Here is a 17,020-nt window from a genome sequence, read left to right as displayed (position 1 = left end):
TCAACTTTAATTACAGCTCCCAGGGACACTTCACATGGTGCTGCTTCTACTTCAAATTGATATTATGAATATGCAAATGTGGTGGTAATTTGCAGAGAGAAGTGGGTATTTCAGTTGAGCACACACTAGACAGGTCAATTCTACTGACGCTCTGTCTTTTTTTTTTTTTTTTTTTTTTTTTTCAACCCACCACCCCTCCTCCACTCTCTTCTTCAGGGGTGCTCTAGACAAACTGTATTTATCCTTGATCATAGCTCTGTGAATTGTTACTAAAAACATAGTGTTAACCACGTCAGAGTGTGTTCCGGAAACTACCAGGTGATATTCGACAGGGTTTTCACTCACTTTTGTCCCTGAAAATGTGAATTATCTCTGCTGTCAGCTTCAGGAAATCTAATAGTTTATTTTCAGCGTCTCTTTCTCTCCCACCTCCCCATCTTTCTCTTTCTGCTTTTTTTTTCACACTGTCTTTTGTCTTGTGTTCCTTTTCTTCCCAGGCCCTACAAGCAGCGAGGCAATTACTCTTGCAGCAGCCAGGCAGTGGCCTGAAATCTCCAAAGAGCCAGGACAAGCAGCGTCCACTGCAGGTAAAGCAGCTCCCCGTCTAATCTCTTAAGTCCATCCATAATACATGCTCCTCCGAAAAGAAGATTTCCTCTGTTCCACAAGTGTGTTTGATTTGCCAACGCAATCCTCGGACCTGCCATTGGAATCTTAAAGCTGGACAAGACAGTCCCCAGGAAGCTCAGCGTCACATAGACACAAGAAAAACACAACGCAGGCGGCTCTGAGAGCAGAGTTTCATTCATATGCCACACGTCCACCTTCAAGTATATTGTATTTGTCAGTGAGGCTACCATCAAGTCCGACAGATATATAAGTTGACAGATATTATCGGCTGATATTGGCCTATCAAAGGCCGAAGGGTATCAGTGTTTATGCTGTCTGATATGAGCCGTTATGAAAACTTAATTTACGCAATATACTAATGGAAAAATGATTAGACCAACCTTGTTTTCTTCAATTTCTTGTTCATTTTGATGCCTGGTACAACTAAAGGTACATTCGTTTGGACAAATACAATGATAACAACAAAATTAGCTCACAAGAGTTGAATTTAAGAGCTGATAGCCATTTTCCATGGTTTTATTGATAATAACCAAAATCATTATCAAGAAAACCATGGAAAATGGCTAGATATCAGCTATATATGTCCAAACAAATGTACCTTTAGTTGTTCTAGGCATTAAAATGAACAAGAAATTGAAGAAAACAAGGTCGTTCTAATAATTTTTTCCATGACTGTATAAAGCAGAATATGTTGCTTGGCCTGATTTGAAAATGGTGATAGCTATTCATTTTTGTATTTTATTTTTTAAAAATAGTCAGCAATTGACTGACACTGAACAGTAACAATGTTTATTTAGCTATTTATTTTATTCTTTATTTTCTCAGTTATCATTTATCGAATTGGCTGACAATGTAATACATTGTTTGTATAATGTATAATAATGTTAAATATTATCTATTATCATTCCAGCTCAAAAAATACTATATCGTTGAATCCCCCCTCTTAAGTCGGTATCGATTTCAAAAATCCCATATCGGTAGGGCTCTAGAAATTCATTTGTGAAGTATATCACAAGTTGTATTGTAGGCTGACAAATAATTTGATCTGTGCTTTGGCAAGAATCTGGTCATACATTACAATATGTATCACAATACGATTCAATATATCGTGATACTGTAAGCAAGACGATATATTGCAATTTTTAAATTTAATATAGGGAAAACTGTCATGGCATAGACTATACCACCGCTGCATATACGTTTTCCATGCAATCAGAACGGAGGGGTCTACATTTGTATTTTTACATCCCTGTGCAATCGTTCCGCTATGAATACTCCATGTAACTATAAATTAAAGTCCAATAGTGTTTTTCACAATAAACACAGCATCACAAAATATAATATCACAACACTCAAGTGCAGTGATATTGTCCTCCAGCCCTACAGATCCACATAGTGCTGAAGTGGGAAGGTTAGTTATTATTTGAAAGACATGTCAACCTGACTAGTGGGTTACACAGACAGCTAATTTTAACTGCCTCAGCTTGTCATTTCCACTCTTCACAACTAATTTGCCTTATTGATTCGTAGAGCTGTCTATTTCTGTTGTCAGTGATTTGGAAAAGGTCACACTTGTACACACACACACACACACACACACACACACACATATACACATTAACACATTGCCTGCAATCCTCTTTCTTTCCGGCATTCAGATTTTTCTCACACTTGCAACTCTGCTCGTTTAAATCAACAAGACAGTTAGTTGGTTTTCCTGCCTCAAATTACATAAGGCCCCTTGACATCTGCTCCATGTTTTTATTATTAGTATTTTTTTATATTTAATTTATTTTTAGCCGTTGGAAATTGAAGTGTGGGAGTTTGTGCCCTCCACTCGGCTAATAAGTACTATCAAGGAGCAATGGTTTACCTCATTAGGGGCTCTGTGCATTTCATTAATGTCAGGGAAATTGGCGTTAACCTCACCCGTTGATATTTTCACAGAGTCTAACAATGGCGACACCTTCAATTGGAGTCACACCCCTGTGTACCTAATTACGTACTGGCGAAGAGATAAGGTTGGCAAAGACTCAGTCATGCTTTTGCATTGAAATAATTAAACTCAACCTCATCAAGAGTGTTAATATTGTCAGTATATTCACACATAATGGCGACAGAATGAAAAACACATATATTTATTTGGGTGTATATTTTGTATCTATTTAGCTGCGGGGGTAAAAGGGACTGTTAATTAAACAAAAGCTTATTGTCAGAGCCCATCGTCTGTTTGAGGCTCTGTATGGAATAGATTCACACAAATGGGATCCTGATCTACAAATGCCTGCATAGCCACAATACATACAGGAGGAACAATATTGAATGAGAGCAGTGTGGGTGCATGATAACTGTCAGCCCATGTCCAAGCCCCAGCCTCTAATAACACCAGCAGATGGTAAATATTGAATATTTACATTTGCTTACTCCATCCTTGCCTCGTGTTGGCGATATGAATCAATATGAATCAGAGGGGCCTGCCGATCGGCCTGTCCTCAGCTCCCAACTAATCCATCTGTTGATCCAGCCTTTATTAACATCCTCACCTCTTTGTTCCAAAAAAGTCTTCATGCAGAGAGTCATCCCAGTGATACACAGCAGCACAAACAGGCCCTGGTGCATTCTGGTGCTAGATCTTTCTCACTGCGGGGAATATACTGCTGTGTGCCCTTGAATCTGCTCATTTCAAATGACATTTTAGCTGTAATACTCCATTGTGCAAATATCAGAAAGCAGAAGAAACTCTGACTTGATTAAAAAAGCCTTGTTTTGACATTTTTTTGTTCTATTTCTTGTTACTTCCAGATTGTTGTTTTTTTTCCTCTTGTCTCAAGGGAGTTTACACAATAAAGCTGCATTATTTACCTGGATTATAAGGCCACAGTGGGTGCTATAGTGCAATATTTTATTAGCTTCACAGCTTGATAAGAGTCGGTGGCAATCAAGCGACATGTTTTCCACCGGAGGAATCAGGCGGATTGATCCTCTTGTATGATTAGCGCAGTAGAAAGTGGGGAAAGGGATTAATATTAGCATGACATCCTGCTTATGGTAGAGATACTGATAAATCCTCTGCCAGTCGTTTTTTCCTCTTGTTCCCCCATCTTTGGTATTTAAGAGCGGGAAATGATCCATAGATCATGGCATGTAAATTATTTAGTACACAAGCATCTAAGTGCCTCAGCTTGCAGTTTTAATTACGCGTATTAGCAGCTAAAGGCTCTCGCCTGACTAATTCTATCCGCTCGCTCATCGCTGCTTCTCAGGAGTTGATGATGCGGAGGCAGGCAGCTCACACGCACGCACACACACACACACATGTTATAAAAAATAAAAAAAACAGTCCCACAAACACACATACAAACACACACACAAGCTGCTTCTCCACATTTGCGTAATGTGACAGGTCTATTATTACACAGTAAGCCCACGGGAGCACTCAATAAACACCTATTTCTCCCTGTAAATCCCCCTGCCTCCGCCATGCTGCTTACACGGCTCTCCCAAGGCACACAACACCCTCTCGTCTCCGCTCCATTCTCCTCTGCTCCTCTCTCCCCTCGCTCTCCTCCTCTCCGTGGCAATATCCCCCCTCTGAAAGGCATTTATACACTGACATTTGGAATACAAATAAAGAAACGCGGACAAGGAGAGGCGGAGAGGATTACAGCGGCCTATGAATCTGACAGTTGTTTCTCTCGCACACACACTAACATAATGCATCTACACACAGCCTGCACTCAAACACAAACACCAGCACAGAGACAGTTGCTTGAAGTTTTTACATTGCTAGAAGTGACTTTGTGCAACTCTTGTTAGTGACTTATTATTGATCAGGAGCAGGATATTGATATATCGCCATAATAAAACAGCTTAAAACATGGCTCTGCAGTTTTGTGCTCCAGTTTGGACAAGAAATCCAACAAAATAAACTTTAACCCTGTCAGGGCCCTGTAATACAAAGCAGGTTCAACATGCTCATGATATCTTTTCATTATCTGGCTTCCTTTAACCTAACAACCAACCACCCGTCCCTTACCACAAATACTGATTCATAGTACAGGGACCTGCTATTTAGGCAACCTAAACAGAGGCTGGTCTCCCCTCAAAACAACAATATAGTATAGTATAATATAGTTTGTATAAGCAGCAAAACACAACCCATATTTAGATTTAAGACTGTCCTCCGCTGCCATCTTGCAAGCATATTAGTAATGATTGACTGTGATGTGAAGTCTAAATGGTGGAAGTCTCACCCAGGGGAACTGGTGAAAGTCCGAAAACAAGTAAATAATGTGATTGAAACATCGAAGAACTTCTGTGGCTTGCATTTTGTGCAGCACGTTTTTACATAACTATGTCACCCTAGTAACTACTTCACTTCCAGCATTTACATACATATACTTACAGTTTAAGCTGTCTTTTAAAATGCCTAACCATGACATGTTTTACCTTAACCTAGATCAGTGGTTTTGTAGCCTAAATTCAACAAATCTGCAGCTGTGGCTCAGTTGGTAGAGTGGGTTTCCCACCGATCGGAGGGTTGGTGGTCTGATCCCTGACCATGGCAGCCTACATGTCGAAGTATCTTTGAGCAAGATACTGAACCCCTAATTGCTCCGATGCTGCGTTCATCGGTGTGAGAATGAATTCCCAATGGTGGCAGGTGGCACTGTTTAGGATAGCCTCTGCTACCAGTATGAATATATGTGTGAACGGGTGAATGAGCGCAGTCTGTAGTGTAAAGCGCTTTGAGTGGTCACAAAGCGACTAGAATAGCGCTATATAAGTGCAGGTCCATTTACCATTTTTATTACAGCCGCGAACAGAATGTGTATGTATCATTATTATTCACATATTTTTATTGGGCTTTGAATTGTAAATACTTTTAACAAGTCAACAATTAACAAGTCCCCAAACAGCAACCCCAACATATACAACAATAAAGTGACAATAATAACACAAAAAAACGTACATTGAGGGGGAAAAAAACAAAACTGAAATATTACAGAGCCTGTGAATCAATAATATCCCAGTGTTTCCAGCAGGAAATTGTAAGTTAAAATAATTTAGAAATGGCTGCCAAACCTTATAAAATCTCTGGGTACGTGTATGTATAATGACGTGTGTTTTTAGAACGATCTGTTCTGCACCACAAACACGCTCATATGTGCCATTATGGGTGGTATAGACTAACGACCTATTCTGTCATTTAGGTTGGAGGTCTTGGTTCAAACACACCTGACTTTCTTCACACATCTCCCATTGTGACATCATCTCTATATGTCACAGGGCAACATATAAAACAGCCAGAATGACCTGAGTGTTGGGGGGCGTGTCAGATGACAGCGTGACCCTTCCTCCCAGTAGTTAACACCCAGTTCTTAACCATGCAAAACCTGAGAGCAAGTGTTGCGACTGCCGCTCTGCCCCTTTCACACCATCAAGCTGTGAATTCCCTTTTTTACAAGACTAATTACCTCCATCCCATCTGTGCAACATTCTGCTCCCACTACGAATGAAAATATTTAAGATTTTACAGTTGGTTTATGGATCGGGAGAGATGTTGGTTTTAGCTTTAGTTTTCTGTATATTCTGCAGCTTCCTGCCCAGGCCAGTCAGACTGGTAGTGGGCACTGGGCCATCCTAGGAAGTGTCACACTTTTAAAGGTCAGATCCACACGTTCTTAGCTGAGCCAACATCACCTCGACAGCAGAACTCACCTGCTTATTGGCTTTCATCCGGAACTCACACAGATGCAGGGAAAAGGGCTTGAGTATAGGTTAGTCGACTCCAGCGTGTGCGTGGCTAAAGGATGGTAGTTCACATTTACATTTATGAATATATCTTTCCACTGCATCCCCTCTGGTTGGATCTGAAAATAGAGAGAAATTATCACTGCGAAGGGAAAAAAGAGAGGGGGAAAATATTATGTTATTCATGAGGAAAACTTCTGTTGACTCTGAGAGAGAAAGAGAAAAAAAACGTCAGCACATTTTAAGTCAAACACCCTTGGTTACTGCTTTTGTAACCAGAAAACAAGATTTTTTTTTCACTCCCCCATCTCCCTCCCCACCTCTCTTCTTTTTTTTTTTCTCCTGCATTTACAACACCTACAGGACAAGATTGCTAAATTGCGAGGACAGAGCAGGTTCATCATTGTGATGCAAAAGAAGTTGAAATGCAACCCCAAGGCGAGGTAGCTGAGTTTGGGGGATCAAGAGAAAGTGAGAGGGAGGGAAGGATAAAAAAAAAAGTAGCTCAGACCTTTGATGTAGCAGCAACAAATTTACCTTGTGACAGAAGATACATGGGTGCAATAAACGAGTTATACCAGCCCTTACACATGCAATCAGATGATTCTGGCCAGGGTGTTAATTGGATCCTAACCGGCAGATCTGATACGCCTGGGCCCCGGTGGTGAGGGGGAAAGCCTTTCCAAGTGATGAACTATAATTCACTGAGCTGCTTGAAGCACTTGTAATTTACTGTGTGTCACTGATGAAGAGGCTGATCCAGTGGAGGCCATATTACCTGCAACATCAGAGGGAAGTGTGTGTGTCCCCCCCCTCCTCTTCTCGCTCTCACTTGTACTCTCTCTCACTTTCTTTCTATTTCTCCTCTCTCTGCACTTTTCTTTTTAAATTCTCTCCCCCCTCTATCTGTCGCTCCCATTTACTCTTGAAATATGTGCACCTGCAGGGAGGAATCAGTCGGGAGTGAATTGTGCCAGTTTAATGATAAAGGTGTAACAATTTGTCCAGATAATGACACAAACAATGTGCACAAGCAGTGTCACACAGCTGCAGCGTCGTACGTTGGAGAGGCTTAATCAATGACTATCTGCATGTCGAGATAAATCAATATGGAAATTGTGCTAAGCCCGTCCCAATCTCCTCAGGCTTTTTTTATTAGAGGCTTTTGCGTGATGGGTCTTTATGTTATGATAAATTGCACTTCCCATGCACTGCTGCCAAACTGCTACGGAAATTGATTTAGGAAAACATCCAGTAATCTACTTAGCTTCAGTTCTGACAATCTCCAGTATTGATCTCCCTAAGCTGAAAACACGACACGAGCTAGGGCGTATGTGATTTTACATAGTAAACACACATGTACTTCGGGCGGACCACACACTTGAACTTCACAGCGAGCCACTCACCGGGCCAGCTGCCCTGTAGCCCTGCAGGTCCTCCAGTGGAGAGTCCCAGCTATCAATAATCGTGTGGCCATATTTGGCAGTAATTGGCTAGTAAATGAGCAGTGTCAGCTGAAAGAGAGTTAAGAGGTCAGAAGTCCACAAGCAGTGAGGGGGGTCTGAGTTTGGGCCCTGCCCCCCTTGGGACGCTCAGGAGATTGAGATGAAATAGGGACGGGGGTGGCGGTGGAAGGGGGTTCCTCCCTTCTTTTTTCTCGATTTCTTTTCCTGTGTGTAGAACGAAGCTAGTGGCTTAATTAGCAGTGACTCTCCCTGCCAAGGATCCACAGTAATTACCGACCAGGACCCTTCCATTCCTCATTGCAGTTATCTTCAGCAGTGTCTCAGTCCCCTGTCCGGCTCTACAGGAACAACCTCTGTCGTTGATAACCGCCCCGCGTTCGCTCGATGTTTATGGCCGACATCTAATCACCAGCTCCCCCCCCGCTTATTACCGCTAAGTGAATTGTACGGAAGGAAATCGAATAAAAGGAATTCCTCACTACTGGACTTTAATTGTTTAAGTTTGAACTCTGATACACCACTTATCTGCTGCTTTAGGTAATTTGGGTTCACTCATAAAAACTCACAGCTGTAAAGATAAAGCGTCACACAGTGGAGAGCGTGTAATTGCTGGAAGTGCATTGGTTCAGATAGTTGGAGGCAGATAGCTGTGTTAGCCGGCCAGTGGAGGTGTGCTGTTTTTTTTGTATCTAATGCCCAGTTAAATCAAAGATAACAGGAGACTTGGAACCTGGAAGAGATACCTGGAAGAGCTTGACCTTTGGCGAGGCTTTGGGACGGGCTGGTGTGACAAGAGTGGTGTAATGATGTGCTCGTTCTGGTGAGGGGCCCCACCAGTGATTTCACATCAGGAGCCAATTTAAAGGTCCTTTGTTTTGCTCTCCAACTTTAAGGGCAAACCACATGGCTTCAAAGTCCATGTCAATACAGCTCATCGCCCTCTTTATGAGAAGGCGCATAAACAAATACGGGTTCAAATGGTGAACACGGTTTAAAACAAGCACATTTCTGACACATGTGAGCAAAGCAGGGGGCCACATTCAAATGAGTCGCTCAGAAGTCATTTGCAAACTACTCTTTTCCATCCAAATGTGCTCTATTAAAAACAGGAGAAGCACCTTTTCTCTTATTAGGGTCCCCAGTGGCCACATCAGCTGCAGCTAATTTCAAATGATTTAATAAATCCCATTAATATTTTTTTGTGCACCAGTGTTGGAAATATATCCTTTTGGATTACAGAGAAACAGAGGCACAGCCCAATTGGATATCACGGCTCCTTTTCTGGAGAGAGAGTCTATTCATGGAGCGTGTGGATGTTTACGCCACTGCCATCGTCGAGTAAATGCTCATTAATTTTATCCCTTCGTGGCAAAATCATTTCTAGGAGAGGCAATTCAGCCTCCTGTTCCTTTCAATTCACCGCTCACGTCAATCAAGCCCTCGTGCAGTATCCTGCAAAATGGAGGTGTTATATTCCTGCAATTATCATGTCATATACTTGAAAATGTAAATGAACGTGTGTGTAAAATTAAATTTATGGGTTGTCAGTGAAGAATAAGAACCAGGAGAGCAATTACTTATCTGCTTTCATCTTGGAGCCTCTGATACGTCAAGCAGAAAAGCATGCAGTTAAATGCTGGAATTAGCATTGTGCTGCACTTCACAATGGACGTGGGCCACTGCCTTTTCTCCCCTCTCTTTCTTCCGCCTGCCTTTTCTCCCTTCTCCTTCCCCTCTTTTTGTTTGGAGCACCGGTGAAATGAAGATGATTATCACCCATTACGTCTCTGAAAAGCTAATGAAAGTGTAAAAAGGAACTTCCCAATTTCATAAGCTGGTTGTTTGCTGTTTTTTCTTTGTTGAAGTTTTGTTTGGTTTTGTTGCTGAAATCCTGCATTATTCATATACAGGTATCTAAACGCTTATATTCCTCTACTTCCGCGATGTAGAATTTAGATTTAATTCCACTTTATATATTCATGCGCATACATTTGTGCTAAATCCTACATGTCTAAGCCTGCATCCCTTTTGTGAACCAAAACAGCTTTGTGCTAGCATCCAATTAATAGTCTTAATGAGTGCATCACTCATGTTGTTTCTCAGCTGCTCTCGTCCCATTGTCACAGCATCCAACACAAAACCAAGAGTGACTGCAGGGGTAATTACTTACCTAGCAAATGTACCTTTAAGGGTTAATAACATTGAAGGTGTAAGCACAGCATTTGCATAATTACACACGGACTGTTTAATTTGCAACTTTTGACGGCTTTTGTTCAGCACCTCGCTTATTGTGAATGCATTTTCTTTTGGCTCTCTTGCATAGAGGAGTCCAGAGAAGAAAAGAGATGTACCACAACATCCTCCTCCTCCTCCTCCTCCTCCACCTCTCCCACCTTAGATGGAGTCCCTTCTCTCTAAGACCCTAATGAACAATGGAGGCAGGATTTGTTTGAATATGAATATGAATGTGCAGCGGGGCCGGCTGGAAGTTGACCTTCAGCTGTGATTTTCAGTTCATCAGGATTAGTCAAGGCGGGCGATCAGGAGCCACTAATGCATAATGACTTCTAAAATGAAAAATGTGTAGTGACCATGCAAATGTCTCGGCTAATCAAAGAGGGGGGAAAACCTGGGGTGGGGGGTAGGCGTCGAGGAGAGGAGAGCTAAACAAGGACGTGTCAAGGCCTGACAGAGAGAGAGAGAGAGAGAGAAGGAGGGAGGAGGAGAGACATGCATGGAAAGTAATCAAGGCAGCTTGATTAGCTGGCGATGAGGACAGGGATGTCTTATTGGCCCCTTGACACACCATATAGGCTAGCTACTGTCATGGCAGCTCTACGCCAAACACTGTCGCAATTAGCGCCAGCGAAGGTTCTACTACATGTTGATATAATAATTATGTTATAAAGCTTTTAGGAATCTTGTTGACAGGATGCAACATTCAGCCATAAAAATGCTACATTAGCACATTGTTGTGCTATAAGCTGATTGAATTGTATTTTAAAGGTCATGTAGGGAATGAAGAGGTGATTTGAGTCACTTCAATCAGTCCAGTCAGCTGGTCAATATAAGTCTTATTAAGTCAAGCAGAATCAACTGGTGAACCACAGAGATCAACCCATGTGGAATTTTTGAGATCAATACCTTAAAAAATGGCTTTATTAAAGAATATTTACCATTTTAATATTTAAAAATTATACTTACAATGAATTAGATTGTCAACCAACTCTTGGATTGAACAATTATTTAAATAAAAATAAAATAAAATAAGTAAACATTGGTAATCTGTTTTTATTTTCAGTCAGTTGCTGACCATGTGATTTAAAAAAATAACAGAAAATTACGAATGTTTATTAAAATAAATAAACATTGATAATTTATTTTCAGTATCAGTCAATTGCTGAACGTGTGAATAAAAAATAAATTGAAGAGAAAATAAATAGCAAAATAAACATCAGCGTCTGTTAAGTATCAGTCAATTGCTGACAAATAAAAAATAAATAAATTGATTTTTAAAATATGGTATAGTGAATGTTAAGTAACAGTTGATTGCTGACCATTTAGATAAGGAACAAATAAAAAAATTAAAAATAACTAACAACATTTATCAATCACCCCAAGCATCATATGTTCTGTAAAAAAAATCAGACCACATATAGGCAGATACCAGAAGATACCGATGTGTGCAAATAAAATTGGCCGCCCAATAAATCAGTTTATGTCTAATTGTGTTGTTGCTGTTGAATCATTACCTTATCTTGATGTTATTTTCCAAAACGCTGCTGAAAAGTCAACAAAATTTAACACATTTTCTTTCCTCCGCAAAAGTTGTTCAATTTTTAAGCAGCCACGAGGAGCTGAAACTGTTAGCCCACACTCCCCTGTTAGAACGAGTGCACACAATCAAAGAGCCAGAGAAACGTACCCTGCTTCGATTGATCTGCTGCTTCAGAAGTCACTGCGCTGCCGCCTGAGAAGAATTTGGCGGAAATACAGGATATGTATCTTTGTTTTGTTTTGGTGAAGTTCTCCTACTGCAGTTTGACAGCTCCTATTTTAATGATTATCTCATCTTAAAAAATGACATACATTTTTTAAAATGGCACGTCGGCAGAGCGGAAGAAACAGTTATTTGTGCTTTTGTGAGAATATTAAACTCAAAAAACCTGCAGAAGGCATCGAGTAAAGAAACGACATAAACAAACGCGTTCGTGCCTTATTTCCATTGTTCCCTCCCCTCCAACACGGCTCAGGGTGAACTCCCAACCTCCTCCCCACGACCCACCTCATCACGCTGATGTGTCCACTTCATCAGTGTAGTTTTAATCAACTTTAGAGTTGTGCATTTTCACGCCGTTTCACAATCGCAGCGCTGATAGGCACGCTAAAGTGGGGGAGTTCAAGGGTCCTGCTAATTAAGGTCTACGTCTATTTAAATCTCTTACTTCTCCCAGCGGGGTGGAGGCAGAGCAAAATAAGATGAGCAACACAAAGGCACAGCACCCATCTGTCCTTCAGCATCTCCTCTAGGCTGCCGAGCGTCACGGCCATGGGAGGCCTGCTCTCCGTCACCAATTATCACACTCCCAGTAGATCCATGCCAGTAGGCCTGACGCACCTCTCTAATGCTCTATTTTTCCCAACTCTCTTCTTTTCTACTCATCCCTCCATCCATCTCACACCTATACTTCCTTTGTTTGCCCTTCCCTCCTATCTTCTTCTCTATTTTCTATCCCTCACGCCACCCCTTCCTCTCTCATCCTCCCTGTCCAGGTTCCAGTGTCAGTGGCCATGATGAGTCCCCAGGTGATCACGCCGCAACAGATGCAGCAGATCCTCCAGCAGCAGGTGCTCTCCCCCCAGCAGCTCCAGGCCCTGCTCCAGCAGCAGCAGGCTGTGATGCTGCAGCAGGTACAAACACTCACACTGGAATGCATCCACAAGCATTTTCCAGACAAATATTCAGACACACGCACACTTGGATGCAGGCCGCGCTCAATCAGCAGCAGGTTGTAGATGCTCACAAACAGACACCTAGAAGTGTAGCATACACTGCAAAAAAAGGGGTGTCTAAAAACAAGATAAAAACACTAAGTCTGAGGGAAATGATCTTGCTGCATGGAGAGATAATTTCACTTGACAAGAGGTCTTGAATTAAGATTGTTAAATCTAGAAATACGCATGTTGAACACTTAAAATGAGAAATTAACTCTTAAAACAGGATAAATTATCTAACACTTTTTTTTTATCTTGGTAAGAAACAAATAATTTGCAGTGTTCATGATTTCCCACATCTCCACACTTACACTAACAAAGTGAGTTAACCCTCTGACACCCAAAACTCACTGACTGATTTGAAAGGCATGCTTCTTTTTAAACATTGCCAAAATTACACCATTTATCATAGCCTGAAACTGTAAAAACAGAATTTGTTGTCCCATATTTAACTTTCAGCCAGCCTTTGGATGGATAATGTGCAACAGACGCTTCAAACAGGACAATTTTCCAAATCTATGCTTAATATAGTGCTTTTATATCAAAATCACTTTATTCTACAAGCCGTGTCTCATTCAAAATTTAACAAAAAATATACCGTTTGCGCTTTCGCTCTATTTCTTGCCATGATTGTCCTGTTTCCATAGAGGTACAGGACTAGCCCACAGTGAGTAAAATGAGACAGGAGTGAAAAACGCCCTAAATGTGTTTGGGTTTCAGTAGGTTAAAGTCTGATTCTTGTGCACAAACACACACATAACCCTGTGACAACCCTGAGTCACTCCTGTGCTCCGGTGTATCAGCCACCAGTCGCTCATGCCAACTCACCACAGCGCCATTGTCCTTGACACGCTTACCAAGAGGAATCTGAAATTGACGTACTTGTTCATGTCACCTCTAATTAAGCGTCTCTAGTGTGTCGCCGGTTCAATTCCCTGACAAGCATCCATCAGGGACTGAGAGAGTAGGGCACAGTTGGGCTGAACACCAGGAGCTGAGTGATAGCTGATGGATGATGTAATATTTGGAATCAGCTCCAGAAAGCACACACTTGGCGCAGTCTGGTGTCAGAGTTGAAATGCATTTCTCATTCATAGATTTGATTAAGGGAGAGAGAATTGTTTAATTAAGAACGTCAGTCACTCTGATTGTTCCTCTTCATTAGGAGTGCTCAGGATCCAGATTTGGTTTCAGTACAATGGCGTGCACTGCCTTTTTCACAGAAACACAGCCACTTCACTTGTACACTTCACATTTTAGTGCCCATATGTTTTATACAGTACTGTTACATGGCCAGTTTCAACATTGAAAAGTTTGTCATTTTGAATGGAGTCTGTCATACAGGATATTAAGGTCCCATAATCCTAAATCAACAGCAATCACAGGGTCAAAACACGTCCTCTGTCAGCCTAAAGTGAAGTTCTAATGTTGATTTATGTTGATTATGTGACTACAGCAAGAGCTGCAAAAACATGCTCCAAGGGCTTAATATTAGCGTCTATAAAACCATGTGAATATTTCTACGATCAGTTAGCAGAGAACTGGACCATGCAGCCCGCTTCATGAGCTTCCTTTTCAGGCCAAGAAGACATCTGAAGATGATATGAAATAAAACTGAAATCATTGTCTAAATAGCTGTCACAGAATGTGTGTTAAAGGAATCAGTTCAATGTTCCTGAGAGGGTTTACTCTGTTTATTTCAGCCACTCTAAAGGAAGCCAGTGCACTCTGGCAGCCAAATGCGTAGTTAATATGATGAATTGTTGCCCCCTACAGAACTGTGGGACTATTAAAAGTCCATATGGAGAGGACTGTGAAAGACACTGAGGATACAAATGCCAAAAGCAGTAGAAAATGTTATTGTTAATGTGCAACAGTTCTAGCATAACCAACATATGAAGTCCATCTGGAGTTAAAACGGTGCAGGCATGAGAGAAAATGTCTACTTAATTGTAAGGGATCTACTTTCGGGGGTTTTGCAAGCAAATACAATTAGTTATCAATCCCCAGCATGGCATTAAGTCTGAATTATATCATTAATCAATCTTTGAGCAACTCTATAAATACTGCAGCATTATTTAGGGTTATACAAAGGTTAGAGATGTGCACTCAGACAAATATGTATTCACTCATTCTCGTCCTCTTTCTCTGCCTCTGCCTGTGTGTGTGTGTGTGTGTGTGTGTGTGTACGTGTGTGTGTTTGTGTGTGTGTGTATACAGCAACACCTGCAGGAGTTTTATAAAAAACAACAGGAGCAGCTTCATCTGCAGCTTCTCCAGCAGCAGCACCCTGGAAAGCAGGCTAAAGAGGTAAGTGCAGCACACATACACACACACACACACACACACACATACACACACTTTTCAGTGCCTCTTATTTTGTACACAGTCAGTGATTAAATAGGAGACTTGGGCTGTTTGTACGATACTTATCACAATTCAGGTGTTACGATTCAATATTTTGTGATATATTTATATATCTTCCCGTACATACTTCCAGTCTGTGTCTATACATTGTAGTGGAAGAGTCAAATGGCTGAAGTTAGATTACAACACACAGCTATCTAGCAACCTAACACAAAATTAACACATTTTCTTTGGTCTATTCACTTCAGATGACACATTTCTTGCTTTGTAATTGAACAAAATCAACTGGTTAATTGTTTTTAGTGATGAGAGGAACCCCCAAAACACACACACCACTAATGAACTGTATCATTCACTTACAATACGCATTCACGCATCCTCACACTCTCACTCACTGATTTATAGAAGGGAGACCAGAGACAAAGGGTCCCGGGTCCGGCTCGTTAATGAACTGCTTCCGTGGGCGTACAAACACGCACAAACACATGCATCACTGCTAAAGTTCCAGCGCAGGACGCTCATAAATCACAGTGACAGGCAGCCGGTGGACAGACACGGCTCCGTCTCCTTCTCTGTGGCTATCAGAGAGCGGGAGATGATAGTGTAGCTGCGTCGAAGCGTCACACGACGCCGAACCCCCGAGAAGCCGTCCAGGGCCACATCCAGGCAACACTGTACGTGTGGAAGCACTTAAATTGATCAGAAAAAAGGGAAAAAAATTATATAAACACACACTTTATTTTTCCTCTTGGTGTCTCCTCAAGCAGCCCATTATGCCGCCCCGACAGGAAGCCACAACTGACCTCCCGGCGGCTTTGTTTCTGTTTGGATTTGTGAATAGAGTTTTTCAGGGGGCGCCCGCCATCAAATATGGAATAGAAATTGCTCCCTTATTTCTCTTGAGGCGGGGTGGGGGGTGGGGGGGGGCAAACAGCCTTCCTCCATCACTCCATTATGCAGCCTGTTTTCCAGTGAGCGCATCACAAGTTTCTCCCCCACCACCACCTCCGTCACTCTACCTCCACGCTTCTCTAGGTCCACCACCATACAAACATACAGAAACACGTGAGCATGACATGCTGCATGCACATACACATGTATATGTAGAGGAGAGGAGAGCAAACACTGCCAGTCACAGTTAAAATACCTCAAAAGACTCAATATAAAATCTAGTCGTGTGCAGTTATAGCCAATTATTATCTGACTGTTCCTATTCAGAGCTCTTCTCTTACTAACATTCGCCCTCTCTGTGAATTGTTTTGCCGCGGTGACTGTCTGAGTTTGATGTTTTTCATTTTGTTGTTGTTGTTTTTGTTGTTGTTTTGCACAGGGCTTACGCAATTGCCTGTCTGGCCCAGCGATAAACAACTCTGTGAGGCAGCGAGGAGAGCAGAGAGGGGGGTGGAGAGGGAGGGCAAGCATTGTGCACGTGTGTGTGCGTATGTGTGTGTTTGTACTTGTGTCTATGCATTCACACGCATGTGATGCTGTAAATCTCTCATTCTGCCAGCAGCTCCCTCTGGCCACATAAGCTGTAACAGACCATCAGTGAAGGCGAGACAATTAACTATCAGGGGTGGTGTAGGGGGGGTGTTGGATGGGTGGGGTGGGGGGGGATTATACCAGAGGCTTAGTATCATACACAATCACAAGCAACATACACTGATGGGCTTCAGAGTGGGTATATCAGCAGAGCTTTGTGTCTGTTTGTGTGTGTGTGCGCGTGCAGACATGAACACACACAAAGAGAGGAAGGCAACAACACTGTGGTACAGCCCAAAAACAGGAGGGAAGACTTAGTGTGCACA

The 17,020-nt window shown here is 41.9% G+C and overlaps 1 protein-coding gene across 1 annotated transcript in view; it reads left to right on the top strand.

Moving 5' to 3' along the window:
- foxp2 (forkhead box P2) overlaps positions 1-17,020 on the top strand; it is a 135,032-nt gene that overhangs the window by 85,141 nt on the left and 32,871 nt on the right. The window contains exons 5-7 of the mRNA XM_059325695.1: positions 498-587; positions 12,624-12,761; positions 15,066-15,155. Of these exons, the coding sequence (XP_059181678.1) occupies positions 498-587; positions 12,624-12,761; positions 15,066-15,155 (318 nt within the window). The remainder of the gene's footprint in view (positions 1-497; positions 588-12,623; positions 12,762-15,065; positions 15,156-17,020) is intronic.

This window comes from Centropristis striata, chromosome 22, assembly GCF_030273125.1.
Source record: "Centropristis striata isolate RG_2023a ecotype Rhode Island chromosome 22, C.striata_1.0, whole genome shotgun sequence".
NCBI classification, from domain to species: Eukaryota; Metazoa; Chordata; class Actinopteri; order Perciformes; family Serranidae; genus Centropristis; species Centropristis striata.
The sequence above is the reverse complement of the archived record's forward strand: the minus strand, read 5'-3'. Positions and strand labels throughout refer to the sequence as shown.